This window comes from Monopterus albus, unplaced genomic scaffold (genome assembly GCF_001952655.1).
Source record: "Monopterus albus unplaced genomic scaffold, M_albus_1.0 scaffold65.1, whole genome shotgun sequence".
Lineage (NCBI taxonomy): Eukaryota > Metazoa > Chordata > Actinopteri > Synbranchiformes > Synbranchidae > Monopterus > Monopterus albus.
In genome coordinates, this window is record NW_018127945.1 from 3,068,918 (window position 1) to 3,084,350 (window position 15,433).

Below are 15,433 nucleotides of genomic sequence, written 5' to 3' on the forward strand. Positions count from 1 at the left end.
AACCCATTGATACTGTATGTCCTCAGGTAGGAACCAATGTGCATAGACTTTGGGTCTACCGGACGGGATGTACAGACGTTCACCGTTTCCTTGGAAACAACAATACGTTCCCTATTTACAAAGCACGTCAACGATTTATTCAAACAATATGGACATTCAGGGACGAAGTAAGTCAATTTAATTTATTTTACTAACATTATTGTAGCTTAAGAAAGATGCAGAGTAATACTTTTAACTCGGAAAACTACACAACCTCATGTTGGTTTACTGTTTACTTGCGCCTTGCATGGGGATATGTACATGCACGTTGGATATGTACATGCACGTTGAGCTGTACCAGAGTCAAATTCCTTGTGTGTCCGACACACCTGGCCAATAAAGCAGATTCTAATTCTGATTCTGAAGTGTAGCTAACAAATCCTGACAGTTCACTCAAACGCAACATGTGTTTAGCTGTTAGCTAACCTTTAACTACTTAGCCAGTCTGCTAACTAGCGTGGCGTTATTATTCAGTAAGTAACAAGCAAAACTTGTTAGATTTAATTTCGTAGCTTTGTGACAAACGGCAATATTGCGGTTGTTGTCAAATCTAACATTTGCTAGTTAACCGTTTTGTTTTATTTACAGACTATGGTTTTGACTAACAGCAAATGTTACTAAAACTGCCTCTTCCCTCCTCTAGATGTCCGCAGCTGTGGAGAGAACATCGTAGAAATGGTTGACATGGATGAAGAAAACATTGCCATTTCCAGGTGGGTTGTTTGAAGCTCACGTCGAGTGTACTGTAGGGCTGAAAGCCTTCTTTAGCCAATTGCAATTCGTGGTACAGTTCAAGTCTTTTGGATTTCTAAATGCTAATTCAGTATGTGAACATTTCCGTTTAGGCCTCTGTGGTGTCTTTTACTTTCTGAGAACAGGTGCTTACATGTAAAGGTTAATGAAATGTTCATTGTGTGTGGTAGTCGCAAGGTAATTTATTTATATAGCACATTTTTACTTTAAAACATTAAATTTGAATTAAAAGCACAAGTGCCCCTAAAAATAAACGTTAGTGTAGAGCCCTGACAAACTTAAAGGTCTGGAATTAACATAAATGAACCGATAGTGACATACTCACTTTTGTTGCCAGCAGTTTAGACATTAATGGCTGTGTGTTGCGTTATTTTGAGGGGACAGCACATTTACACTGTTATACAAGCTGTAGACTCACTACTTTACATTGTAGCCAAGTGTCATTTCTTCAGTGTTGTCGCATGAAAAGATATACTTAAATATTTACAAAATGTGAGGGGGTGTACTCACTTCTGTGATATACTGTACTTGTATAGCTTTTCTGTGCATTGCAGCACACTCAAAGCGCTTGCACACTATTTGGCCATTCACCCATTCACACTCCCAACCATACACTGGGAAGCTTATTGTCTTGCTCAAGGAATCGAACTGCTAATCCTCCGGTTAGGAGACGACCCGCTGTACCTCCTGAGCCACAGCTGCCCCTCCCGTGTCACCTCCCATTGTAAGACACAAAGAGATGCAAAGGAAAGATGCATCTGATGTCAGTTTCTTATGACAGATGACTCAGCTGTCAGTGGGCAGATGTAGACTAAGTGCTGGCAGTGCAGCAGTGAAATGATCTCCTCCAACATGACAAAAGTGAAATATTTCTACACCTCAGATAAACAGGTTAAGATGCTAATTCATTAAAACTTTCAGTGATGTGACTTTTATTATTGCTTGTTTTTCCCCATACAGTTCCTCAGATGCAGATGCTGCTTTTGATGCTGTCATTGGCTGCATAGAGGACATCATCATGGGTAGGACTAGAGATGGAGGCATCTTTTTTAATACTTTATTGTACTTGTCAGTCTTTTCCAAAAAAAAAAGTTTCAGTCCTATTGTTTGCGAATGATTAATTTTTCAATAACGTGACAGTGAAAGGTGATTGTCACTGTCTTATCCTTGTGAACAGGCTTTTTTTTTGTGTGTGAAAATGAAGGCAACTTGTTTGTATGAAATAAATTGTGATTTAGGTTCTTAAAGTGCTTCAACATATTCAATCAGTCTTTTTTTCTGTGAGACAAATATTTGAGACTTTTAGGGTAAATATTATAAAAGAGCAGTAAGTGTAAGCCAGCTGAGGACGTGGAAGTCTTCAGTGTTTCATCAACTGATGGTAAAGATGTGTGATGTTCTACACGTCTACACATTACTCTTCTTTTAGAGGAGGAGTTCCAGCAGCTTCAGCAGATCTTCATGGAGAAACACTACCTGGAGTTTGATGACTCTGATGAGAACAAGCTCAGCTACACACTGATCTTCAATGAATATGTGAGTTGTTGAGCAAGGAATATGACATACAATCATCAGTTTTATATAACTATCTGTCAATGCACAATTACCTTCAGGAGTATGGCACAAACTCTCTCATCTATATTGGGATTTTTTTTTTTTTTACTGAAATTCTATAAAAGTTGTGGAAATAAACTGAGACCAAACTCATATTAACTTGTTTTTGTGTAGGTTGACCAGCTGGAGAAACACCTGGAGCAGCATCTGATGGAGAGGATTCCCAGCTTCAACATGAATACGTTTATAGAGCTGCTCATGTAGGATGTGACATCACAGCTGCTTCCTGTTTTCTGCTTATAGCAACTCATCCACTTAAATTCAATGAAAACAACCAGTTATCTCATACACCAGTTTGTGTTACTTCTAACAAATATTATTTTGCAGCAGACCACTAGGTGGCACATGAGTACACTGACCATATGATCAGATTGATGGTGTGTTTATCTTTCATGTGCAGGCACCACAAAGAGGAGGTCTCCACTGACATTTTTGACATGTTGCTGACATTCACTGACTTCATGGCCTTCAAGGAGATGTTTCTGGAGTACAGAGCAGTGAGTTTTCTGGAAGCCTGAAAAATCTTTAAATCTGACTTCACTGAGAATCCCAACAGAATTTATGCCAACAAATAACAGGTTTTTAAATTGGTCATATGGAATTTTCTCCCTTTTCAAGTGAGCGTATTGACAGTTGATGTTATACTTCATGCTTATGAACTGGTCTCTGTGGTGTTGCCTCAAGGTCCATTTAATTAAATCCATCTTGTAAATGAAGCCAGCAAACCTTCAGGTACAGTAGACAATTGACTGAAGGTTTATTTGATGTTCTATTACTATGTACACAAGGTTACACTTTATAATGTGGTACAGTGTGACACAGTCACAGGCGGGGCGAGGCAACTTTATTTATATAGCACATTTCATACACAGAGGCAGTTCACATAGGCAAATTGACATAGTCAAAAAGAAACATTAAGAGCATTAAAAACAATAAGTATTAAAACTAAAATAAAATCAGTCAAGACATAAAGTGAAAATAAAAATAGAAAGGTTTGTTTTGATCCAAAACCCGGAGACTTCTCTGTATGTTTCTTGAACCACATTGTTCCTAAATGTCTTTTTTGCACAAGCTGTACACAGGCTGCACGGCACTATCACCTGTCATAAACAACAAAAATATATGTAGTGAATTGTAGCTCTTAAAGAAAGATAGCAAATATAAACATAGCCCCAGTCCAATTATAATACACTATTAAAATATACATGAACTGAAGTGCTTTGCTGTAATAGTGGCTGTGTGAATCTGTGTGTTTGTAGGAGAAGGAGGGCCGAGGTCTGGACCTGGGCCAGGGACTGGTGGTCACATCTCTGATCCCTGCAGGATCCGGACTATCACAGTGACACCCACACACTTGAATTGCCTCTTACTCTATGTGGTCATGTCAGATTTTGTCCATGAGCCTTGAGAAAGATTTTAGCTTGTGGCCAGTGATGTTTGTGATGACAGGCTTCAGGATACTCTCACCCATCAGTCTACAGGATGTGCACAAATGGCCTCTAATGACAAATGTATACTTATATGCATTCGTCTGTGTTTTATGTGGCAAGTGGGTTGGCATGTGTGTTTAAAAGCCTCTCTGTAATTAAAGAGTGTAGATGGAAGGTCTTGACTTTCTTCTACTCCCCAACCACTGCACTGGACATAACAACCGCTTGAAATATTCAAAACTCTCAAACTGGAATTTGTTGGTATGTGTGAGGCCTAATCTACAATCTTCCTCTTATCCACATATATGTTTATTTGAATTTAGCAGTTACAAGCTCTGCCTAGTTGAGGAGTTGGAACCAAAAAATTGGTGCCGGCACAAGACTGATGCTTGTATTTTCAACTCAGCCTCCTGATTCTTATTTGACAGGCATCAACAGATCCCTTATCGACTGGTGCACAACGTTGGATATGAGTGCATGTGTGAAGTTGCTCTCTTTGTCTGGTTTGTTTTCTCATAAGAGAAGAATAGCAGAGCTAACATGTTTTATGAAATTCTAAATTATTTGGTCAGTTTGACTGAGTTTTGTGCCTGTGAATGTTAATGTATATAGCAGTTGTGTGTTTGTGTGTATCTGCATTTAGAAATAAGATTTACAGTATAGTTTTCAGCAGTGTCAAAGTGTTTTCTATTTGTCTTAACATAACCATTTTGATTGCAAAGGTGTATTTATGTCACTGCTGAAATACAGTTGATACCACTTTTGTTAGTAAAAAGATGTTTTGAAATAAATCAGACAAAACCTGACACTGAAATCACCAAGTGCTTAATTGTACAAGAGGTCTGGTGGCACATACAATACAACTGGAGCTGAGCAGTGTTTCATATAAACATGCTGCATACCTCTACAATATGTGAATCTAAAAGAAGTTATGTCCTGCAGGAATACTGCATCTTCACAGCCTTACAAAATGTTTAGAATGTACTATGTGTTTCTAATTTTGTTTGTGTTTTGGGTCTGTCTACATGGGGTTAATGTGTTTCTGTGAGAGCATGTGAAATGTCATCTGACTATTCAGCAAAGGGAATCAAAACCGATTTTTGCAGGACACAGACACTATGCCAGCAGTCATAGCCTCCTCTGCTGCTGTGTCACTTTATGGGAGTAACACCACACTCTGTAAAGAAAAAATATTTTTCATATTTCAATAATTATTTTTCTTCATGTCGCTCCTTGATGGATAACAGACCTAGACATACTGTTCTATACTACTGAACGTTTAAAATCAAAGTCTTTGGTGTCAAAGTTTGAGCTGTCAGGTTTGTCAAAGGTTCTTGTGATCTATTCTTTCTCCCTCTCAGATGCCACATTGACAAATGAATGGAAACATTTTACACTCCATGGTGCAAATGTGATCTTTCCTCTCCTAGCTGTGAGGCAGCAATAATACAAGAACCTGTATGCATCTTATTTTGTGCTGATATGGGGTCTTTTAATCAAACTAATTCATGAAAATGGACCTCATGGTATCAAACATCCACATATTTCACATTTTCTGGTATAGGCTAATCAGGATCTATGAAAGTGGTAGAATATGTTAATCAGAATATGAACAAATAACTGAATTTACACTGCAATTCAAATTTCTTTTCTTCCAATTCAAATTTCGCCCAAGCTCTATGGGGATGATCTTATTTTAAAGTAGGAGTCTGACATGTTGAAAAGTATACTTCACTGCTATCTTGCTACTTTCAGCCTGGAGGTGTTAGTAACTATATACAGTAGTGCTCTGACTAGAATGATATAAAATGTGTGTATGAAGTCTATTCCATCCATATAAGCATTAGGATGGTCTGAATGTGAGGCCTCAGTGCAATTCACTTCCTCCTTCAAGGAAATATTGGGTTGATGGTGTGTTGTTGAGATATCCTGTCAATTGCCACATTTGTGTTTATGATCCACTTATTTTGATGCTGTGTTCTGTGTAAGCCTGTTGAGCTGACCTGAAAAGTATCATATGGAGACTGTATGTTCTGGGGTTAGGTCAAGGCCAGGATTTTGGTTGCTAAGTGACAGTGTGCTGAAGGTTGAGTATCAGCACTAGACTATCTGAACAGCTACAGTGTCTTGAGGAATTGAAAACACAAGGAAGTCTTTTCCCAGGAGTGGTATCACAGGTTTGAGTCCTAGGTCAGCACCGTGGTGGTGGCAGCATTCCCTCCATCTCCCCTCCAGTGCAAATAGGAGAAGAAAGCATTGGCACCATAAGCCACGGTCACGACAGCACCAAAGAACTGGACAGCCAGATGGACAGGGACCATGTCAGGAGGTGAAAAGGAGAAAGGACAGACAATTTCGATGCTGAAATGGTTTCAGGAAGCAGAGCAAAGGTCTGAAATCTTCAACAGCTGACAGAAGTCAAAGATAAATTCGCATCTTTATGTATTCATGTCTATAAAGATTGCAGGTGCCTGTGATTTAACAGCTGAAATAGTGTGCTAATGGGCCATTATCCCTGGTAGCTGCATTCTGACTGCTGTGCCTCAAAGGCAATAAAATGTAGCTGATAAGAGACTGTGATAGGATGGGGGCCAGGGCCTTGTATGTGTGTTAAATGCTACTGTAGCTGTAAATTTGCCTGCACTTCAGCTTGTGCAAGAAACTGTAAAACAGTATGTCAATCCTGCATTTTCTGATAGTTGCCTTTTTTTGTTTAGTTTTTTTTTGTCTTACACATACACATAACTTTCCCATAGCTGCTGATATGCATCTGCCTCAGATCTGTGTTTTGAATTTAAATGAAACACTGATCCCTTTAAACAGCAGAGGGGAGGAGTGAGTGAGTGGTAGCCATGGTACAAAGATACCAAACAAAGTACTTTCAAACACATGACAAGCTCCTTAATCATGAGCCATAAGAAAACTGCACCCTTTGTCTTATTCTGCCTCTCCCACTTCCTCAGGTTTCAGTAGTGTGACCACAGCCTGATAAATAAACATACTATCAGAAACACACCTAGCCAAAGAGTTATGAGAATGAGATGAGTAGAGGGAGAGTAAACCTGTAAAATGCATGGATGACTTAGTGAACATATGACTGAATGACTCTCCAGGCCTAGAGTTTTAACAACACAATGGCCATATCAGAGTGCAATCTTTCTTGCATATTTAACCAGTTCTTTGCATGTGAGTAAGTGGGAGCAGTGTCAGGTAACTTACTGCAGCAGCTGCCATATGACCATAATAATAGCTTTTATAGAAAGGCTGGACAGATATTGCGTTGGCCAGGAAGGCGGACAGATAGAGGACTGTGGCTATGCCGTGGTACAACATCACCTAGCAGAAGAGGAGAAACATTAGCCACATTTCCTTGGAGCCTTTCCTTTCCGCTTGTTCCGCTTGACCTTCACCAGCTTTTCTGAATCTTTTCTGTTCTGCTCCTTGTTTCGGAGTCTTTCATAACATGCATAACACTATGCACCACTTCACAAATGAATTTTCATGACTAAATGTTCTAAGATCTTTTTACTGCAAAGGACAGCACAAAGCAGATAGCATCACTTTAAAGGCCCGGAACATGTTTTTTCATCTGTTTTTTTTTTTACTCCTGGCAGTGCAGTGGTTAGCACTGTTGCCTCACAGCTAGAATGTTCTGCGATTGAACCTTACATTGAACCTTGCTTTTCTGTATGGAATCTGCATGTTCTATCCATGCCTGTGTGGGGTTTCTCCAGCTCCCTCCCACACTCCAAAGATAAGCAAGTTAAGGTGGCTGGCGACTCTAAAGTAGGTATTAATGTGAGTTGCTGTCTCAATGTGTCAGTCCTGTGGTAGACTGGTGACCTCTTACACATTGTCAGCTGAGATTGACTCAAGCCCTCTTGTGACCCTCAAGTGGTACAGATAATGGATGATGGGCTCCTATGTGAGCATACTGGCTACTTGCTTTGAATGAATTCACATGACAAATTTCTGTCTGTTCTTTTCACTTCTTTGAAGTGGCCAAAAAAGTGTCAAGTAAAGAACATAATTTTCAAACTTTGACTTTGTTGCTATACTTAAGACTTGAAATCATGTTTCCAGGCATTTTAAGTTCAGAAACAACAAAATAAAAGCACATTAACCTCCCTACCGTCAGGGGCCAGGGGACAGCGGTGAGCTTTTCCTGGGCATCGAACAGGATCATGAAGAAAAGGATTGTGGTGGTGATCCACAGTGTGATGGCCACAAATAACACCCAGCCGTATGCTGGTACCACCATGTAGGTGGCACTGGCTATCAATGCCCACTGGAACAGCCCAAAAACCTAGAGTGGTGAGGGAGAGAAAACAGGAAAGACCAACTAAGAAGAAGACAGAGATAAAGTAAAACTGCTCAAAGAAAAACAGACTACATAAAAAATAAGAATAAAATATTCAAATTGCAAAATAAAGAAATGTGGACATTTTAAACATGAATATAATTAATTACCCATACGTGAAAATGAGATCACACCGGTGACAACTAGCCTCTGCCTCACATTATGACATCCTAATGTAACTGTTAAAGGACAAGTTCATATATTTCCCCACATGCCCCCTCACTGTACAAATCAAAAGCATTGCTGGTCATTGTAATCATTCCTCTTGTCCATGCTAGCTGTGAAGTGATCCCTTGACCCCAGTGTAAGAGATGGATAAAATTCATCAGCCTTTTTCTGTCTAAAAATACTAAACTTGAAGTGAAGCAGTCTGCGTCTGTCTTTTAAACTTGTATTATGCATTTATATTTTATTTGGGCTGCCCAAGAGCACTGCAGAATGCTGTAAACACAACAACTTACCAAGTTAATATGGCTAACATGCTAGTAAACAGCTAGCTGTATTTAGCTATATTTAACTACACACAGAGGCAACACACAGTAACATTAGCAATTTTTGGAGTTATATTTCAGGTCAGTGTAAGCCCAATATTTACTTTTAGCTCTGTATTTGTATTCACCAGCTCTTAATGAAATTATCAGCTCATGAGCTGCTAAATATTCCACTTTGTTCACCAGCTGCTTGCTAACTTGTCTGCTGTTTAGTGCTTGGCAGTGGGTTTTCAGAGCTTTTAGCTAAAACAGCGAAATTTAATTTGATGTTTTTTATCAGCTGCTATCATGGCGCCCTCTGAGGCAGACATGTTTGCGTGTTCCACTCCTGAATGCCAGCTTTTTCTTCATTTTCTTCTTTTTTGTGTGTTTTTTACTCTTTCTGCAGTGCACAAATGTCATGTGTGGGACAAAAGGCTGTTGATGAGCAGAGCTGGACATCAAAGACAATGAGGGCACCATACAAGTCCAGAAATCACGCACCCCCCAACAGCTCACTGTATTCCAACTTGTGTTACATGTTAATGCAGATCTGAAAATGTAAAAAATATTTTAAAATATTACATTTCATATATTTTTAAAAAGCGCACACACACACACACACACACAGAGAGATAATACTGAAAATCTAGCCTAGGTCTGTTTGTTGAAGCTCAGGCTAAGTCTATAAAAGCAAACAAACCTTTATAATGCAGTATATTATACACACTCTTATTGACAAAATGCACTAAACCGCTTTATTTTCTAGTTGTACACCTGCACAACATTTATATCTTACTGCTGCAAATCAGTACTGATGTTGCTGCTTCAAGCTGGCAGGACGTTGACTTACGTTTGACTTAAAACTGAATGGATATACAGTATATTCTGGGTTGCATACATCATGGAATTTAAACTGCTGAGTGCTACCCATGATTCACAGTTTAATTTACTGGTATTTAGAAATATTTTGTGCAATTATGAAATAATTGCCGTAAGCATTAATCCAAAGTAGCAAAATGAGAAAACTCCACCCAGGTTAATCAACATAGTCCTCTCACTCATTTTGGATCAGACTGCCCAGAAGTTGGCAGATCAGCTATGTAAGACATTTTTAACGCTACCACCAGAACCAAACCCACACAAAAACAGCCAGAGACCAGACTGAAATTACAATGCACCAGAATCATAACTATAGTGGTGACATTGTACAATTTTCAGCCTTGATTTATTCAGTTCACTGTGCAGACTTATTATTTCTATTAAGTGCCAATTTCACATTTTCCCAGTTACATCCAATCTGATATGAGAGATGAACAATATAGTATAAGCTGCTTGGACCTAAATGCCTTGTTTGAGAATACACCATAGTGTATTGGGCACAGTAACTGCAGGAGACCGTGTTTGCCAAGATATTCCCAGGTACTTTAGAGCATCACACGCTCTCAAAACATGGCTGGTCCCTCCTGATATTTACTCATAGCATGGCTGAGTCAGGTCCAACTCAAATAACCCACTTATCTCCACTTAAAATTAATCTCCTCTAAATAGAACAATGATATTAACAGTTTTAATCTTCATTACATAGTCACCAAAAGCCACTCATACTCTTACAAATGAATTAGTAATACACTGCACCTGTGCTCTACTCTTGATTTATTCTTTCAAGCATGTAAATTCTACTCTTTTCCCTCAAAGGTTTTATTGCTAGTGTTATTTTAGCTGATATGAATAGTATATGATTTGATTTGATTTGATTTATTCTTTCAAGCATGTAAAGACAGTTGATATGTCAACACACATAATTTTACACATATCCAACAAATGCTAATCCAATATCAATGTGCTTATACCTAGGACATGCTTGAATGGAGTAGGAAGAAGTCAGACTTATCCAGTCCTACCCCATGACATCATCTTACATCATTGGTTTGCAAGCAGTAAATAATTCTCTTCTACACCACACAAGTAATATATTAAAGAATTATTACAGAGTATTAACATTCATACACCACACCCACAATGTTCCATCTAATTAATCATTGAGCCTGTTCTTGCATATATCTTGATTGACACATACCTTTATATTTATGTTTAAACTCGTCAATTCTATTACTATTTTTTATGTCCACACTTAAATTATTCCATAGTTTTACCCCACTTATGGAAATACAAAATCTTTTTTTGGTTGTACGTATAGCATGAAATTTATAATTTAACTGACCCCTTAAATTGTATCCCCCTTCCCTTTCATTAAATAGTTTTTGAATTCCACCAGGTAATAAATTGTTCCTGGCTTTATACATAAACACAGCAGTCTTATAACCCACTAAACCAAAAAGTTTAACAATTTAGACTGTATGAACGCTCCATTGGTGTGATCCCTATACCCCATCTTATGCACAATTCTTATCACTCTTTTTTGTAATATATACAATGGTTGAAGTGAGCTTTTGTATGTATTTCCCCAGTTTTCAACGCCATACTCTAAGTATGGTAAAATCAATGAAGAATACAAAATGCGTAGTGCTTTCCCGTCCAAAACATATCTAACCCTTGCCAATATCGATATATTTTTTGCTATTTTGTGCTGAACATATCTGATATGAGATTTCCAGGAGAATTTGTCATCAACTATTTTTTGCTAATGACTTCTAAAGTTAGCAAGCTTTAGATCAAAGTTGTGTAACTGAATATACTGAGTCATTTTGTTGATTTTATAACTGTTCTCTGCCTTCTATGTTTTAACAGTTTGATCAACAAGAACTTAACAAACACCAGAAGACTTGTGGCCACAGTGTACACCACCTGCACAGCACCAAACAACTGACAAAGTCAGCGAATAGGTGGTGAACGAACATAATGGATCTGGTGCTGTCAAGTTAGCTTAGTGTTGCTGATTTATTCACACTGGGACAACTTGTAATGAAAGCCTGTTTATCCACACACACATGGTTGAAAAACACTATATTATAGGAGAAGGTTGCTGTTGATATACTTGAATGTTTGGCTTGAAGAGACACCATCTGTACTTGTCATTTGTAAAATATCCCTATGAAGTTTAATATTATAGAGTCATTTAATTAGCCATGTACTTACTGAGTTACCTACCACACATCACAAACTTTACCAGTTTTAATAAAACAATAAAAGTACTACACTTTTGCTGACTTCTACCTACCTGATCCTACTGCTACAGCACAATCAAAACCCAGTAAAGTTAGCAACTCATAAAGCACTGAGAGGTGACAAACATTTAAGAGTCTAGTCATATACAGAATGAACATTCATAGTGGTCCCTCTGCCCTTGAAGGCTATACTGAGTGTGATAATGGGGGGTGGGGGGTCAGGAAGGGGCTGGGTTCTCCAGGGGACAAAGATCTCCTGCACTTGTCAGTCATCCAGCCAATCACATGTCCTCTGTGTGGGCAAAGTGTAGTGCAAATACATCAAATGAGTCCAAGCTAAAGTTCATTACTGGTTAATGTAGCAAACCTGCTCTGCCGTCTCTCACAATCAGGTTTTATCTCATAATAAACATACATGCGTATCAATGTCATTTTCAGGTCTCTATGCCAGCCCCTGAAATGAGCAGCCATGAGTGTGTGCATGCTGCCAAGCAAGACAGAAACTATGCTGCTTGATAAAATCCATCAGCTTCAGTTCGCCAAGCCACAGGATTATTTCTGGTATTTCATTAGCACCACAGGTGCTGAGATAAGACTGCACTTTGTAGGTTTTAGGTTTTGGCTTTGACCAGAGACAGCCATGCTTTTGTTGACAGCTACGTGTTGTTCATAAGTTGAAGCTTTGTGACATGCATTCAAATTCCTGTGGCAGTAGATTAAGCTTGCAGATATACAAATACTTTTATCTAGTGATACAGTAATGTTGACTGCAGTGCAACACTTTTAGTGTAGCTTGTCTTTAACTCATCCTTAATAATAAATATAACATGAGCTATTTATCAAACTTACAAAATACTGAATTTCACCAGCCTTATTCCTTAATAATCTGGTTTGGCTATGGTTTGAGTCATAATGTGCTTGACGGAGACAGAATAGAAAGCAACAGAGCAGAAGTCTACCGTACTGAACAGAGCAGAGCTGAAAGCAATTAAAACAGAGATGAATAAAATAAAAACAGAAGCACTCTGGTACATACTATTTCAGCTATCATAAGGATGGCTGGGATGCTTCGAACAAAGGGCCTATTCATCATCATGGTGATATCAGCAGCCAGCCCTTGGAGGCTGTTGCCCCTGTGATGCGAGCTCTGGGCCTGGGGGGAGCTGGTCATCGTGTCAACTTTGGATGGGAAGTCTGCCATGATCACACAGCCTGTCAGAAGATGGGTGCCTCAGAAACAGCTGCAAAGACAACAGACTCCTTAAAGCCTTGATTCAGTCTCAGAATTAAAGTCTTTGATGGAAAAACTCCTACAGAAGTTTTCACTCCTCCGAAAAGATATCCTGGATACCGTGAATGTTGGGGATCAGTAACCATCAACTACATGTAATGGTGGCAGTAGCAACAACCTGATCTCCAAATTAAAATCCACATGTCCAAAAACAAACATGCAATGTTTTTAATGTTAAAAAAAGTTCAAAGAGTTATAGAAGAGCCCTCCAGGGAAACATCCCAGTTCAGATATTCAGCAGTCACTGTCTCCACCCAGGACAGGTGTCTAATGGTGGAGGTGGTGTATGAGTTTCTCCACACCTCTCTCTCTCTCTCTGACACACACACACACACAAAAATGATCTAGTGACACCCTCTTGGGGTGAATGTTTCTCTTAGTGAATATCTGCTTTTTTTGTTTTCATATGTATGCACATGTCCTTCACATGTATCTTGATAAGACAAAGTGTGCTTTAACTCAGAATCTTACAAGCAACGGATCCAAAACAACACTGAGACAAAATTTGTGAGCTGGTGTTTCATAGTAAAACTGGTTGTTACTGGAGCAGTGAAGCTACACTTAATTATACTGTGCGGAACACTGCTCTCTGTGGATGGAAACTTTCAAGCATTAATGTTGTTGCTGTTGTTATTGTTTCACTTCATTTCAAACTACAAAAGTTCAAAATAATAGAAAATCGCAAGTAAAAATAATAAAACAACCATCATTTCACATTACATTAATTAAACACACAATAGATACACACACAGTACATAAGTATTGGAAATAACTATATATATTTAACTATTTAACTGCCTTTCAGAGACAAATATTGTACATTTTACACCACTACATTTATTATAGAATTATATATACGAGTACTTTTCAGATTTAAAAATATGGTATTAAAGGTTTAGTATATAAAGCAATTCAAACTAGCTTCACCCCAGGTAATTACAATAAATACTGTTAACATGCCATCATGTTTTCACATTTTATAGTTGATTCAGGTTGATTGTATTTATTTCCTTGTTCTGTTCTGCTGAGGGTCAAAGTTGCATTTTTGTTGTTGTTTTGTGATTATCATGTGTGTCGAAGTATGTCCTATCTGAAGAAAGTGGTGGGGATGTTTCTGGTGTGAAGTATGCTTCACTTTAGTGGACGAAAAGATTCTGTCAGAAGTGGGATTCGAACCCACGCCTCCAGAGGAGACTGCGACCTGAACGCAGCGCCTTAGACCGCTCGGCCATCCTGACCTACAACACGCACATTTAAAAACCTTTTATTAAATAAATAAAATGACAAACGAGTTCTTCATATAGTTGTAATATTCTTTCTATTTGACTATACTATTGGTAGTTGTCTGTATAGTGACTCGGCCTTAACAGCGGTCCGTCTATGAACATAGCTCGCTTCTTCCCTCTGCTGGTACTTCTGCTGTTGTCAGCTTGATTTCTGAAACGGGCTTATCAGACAAGTCATAAAGACACCGAGCACAAGGAGAATTGGATTGCTGCGACTCATACAAAACATTGTTATGAAAAAATACTCTTCTTGATGATGTGTGATGATTTGGCTAACTGGCCCTTTCTGATGAATTTTGTGATTGTGGAGTTCAGTCAATACTTGAAAGAACTTTCGACTTTTTTGAGGATGGAGGCAGCTTTCCTACGCACCCTGCGGTGGTAAATGCTCTGCAGAGAGGGCAGTGGAGTCCTGGTGATTGTAAAATGATCGAGTGGTGATTGTGCAGTAACTCGGCTTTATTATCAGAACGGTAACAACAACATGCTGTTGTGCAGCTTCTCTACCTGTCGTAAATCAGTTTTTTGTGCCGGAACGTAACACCATGACGTGAAACTGCCGTATGCAAAGGTTTACAGTGCATGTTCGCATAAACCTCTATATGACAGTGATCTTCTCCACAGTCTTTACCACTCTCTGCAGGTGCTTGTGGTCCATAGCAGTAGTGCTGCCATACCAGCTGGTCAAGATGCTCTTGACCAGGGGCGCCCAATATGTCGATCGCAAAGGTAGTGTTGGTAGATCGCGTGCCATTCAAAAATAAATTGAATGTAAAAACACGTGCCAAATGTTAACATGCGAATGGTCAGTGTGACGATTCGCTGTGACAGCCCCTAACGGGAAAAGCATAAAGTGATAATCATTCATATATACTGTAGCCTATCATCCATCCTCCCTATGGCATTTGCTACTTGATTGACATGCAGGCCAGCCAGTCTGAGATCTTGTCTTTTCTGACACACGAGTCAGAACACTCATTCATACATATATTTTGTGTGTGTGTGTGTGTGTGTGTGCGCAGGTAAATCAATTTGACTTGGTCATTTGAAAAGCATCGCGCA

The 15,433-nt window shown here is 38.9% G+C and overlaps 2 protein-coding genes and 1 non-coding gene across 3 annotated transcripts; 1 reads left to right on the forward strand and 2 right to left on the reverse strand.

The window, feature by feature from the left end:
- Nucleotides 1-63: 63 nt before the first annotated feature.
- On the forward strand, nt 64-4,615 carry arl2bp (ADP-ribosylation factor-like 2 binding protein). Its single transcript, XM_020604471.1, has 7 exons — nt 64-167; nt 683-752; nt 1,753-1,814; nt 2,222-2,328; nt 2,521-2,606; nt 2,807-2,903; nt 3,666-4,615. The coding sequence occupies exons 1-7, from the start codon at nt 68-70 to the stop codon at nt 3,747-3,749; spliced, it is 606 nt and encodes a 201-aa protein (XP_020460127.1). The 5' UTR covers nt 64-67; the 3' UTR covers nt 3,750-4,615.
- A 140-nt stretch (nt 4,616-4,755) lies between these two features.
- pllp (plasmolipin) lies at nt 4,756-12,995 on the reverse strand. The gene is made up of 4 exons (XM_020604283.1): nt 12,831-12,995; nt 7,969-8,142; nt 7,056-7,172; nt 4,756-6,130 (listed from the first exon to the last, which is right to left on the reverse strand). Exons 1-4 carry the CDS (start codon nt 12,993-12,995, stop codon nt 6,023-6,025), a joined length of 564 nt encoding a protein of 187 aa, XP_020459939.1. The 3' UTR covers nt 4,756-6,022.
- A 1,245-nt stretch (nt 12,996-14,240) lies between these two features.
- trnal-cag (transfer RNA leucine (anticodon CAG)) lies at nt 14,241-14,323 on the reverse strand. The gene has a single exon. It is a non-coding gene; the product is annotated as a tRNA-Leu (tRNA).
- Between the last annotated feature and the right edge of the window lie 1,110 nt (nt 14,324-15,433).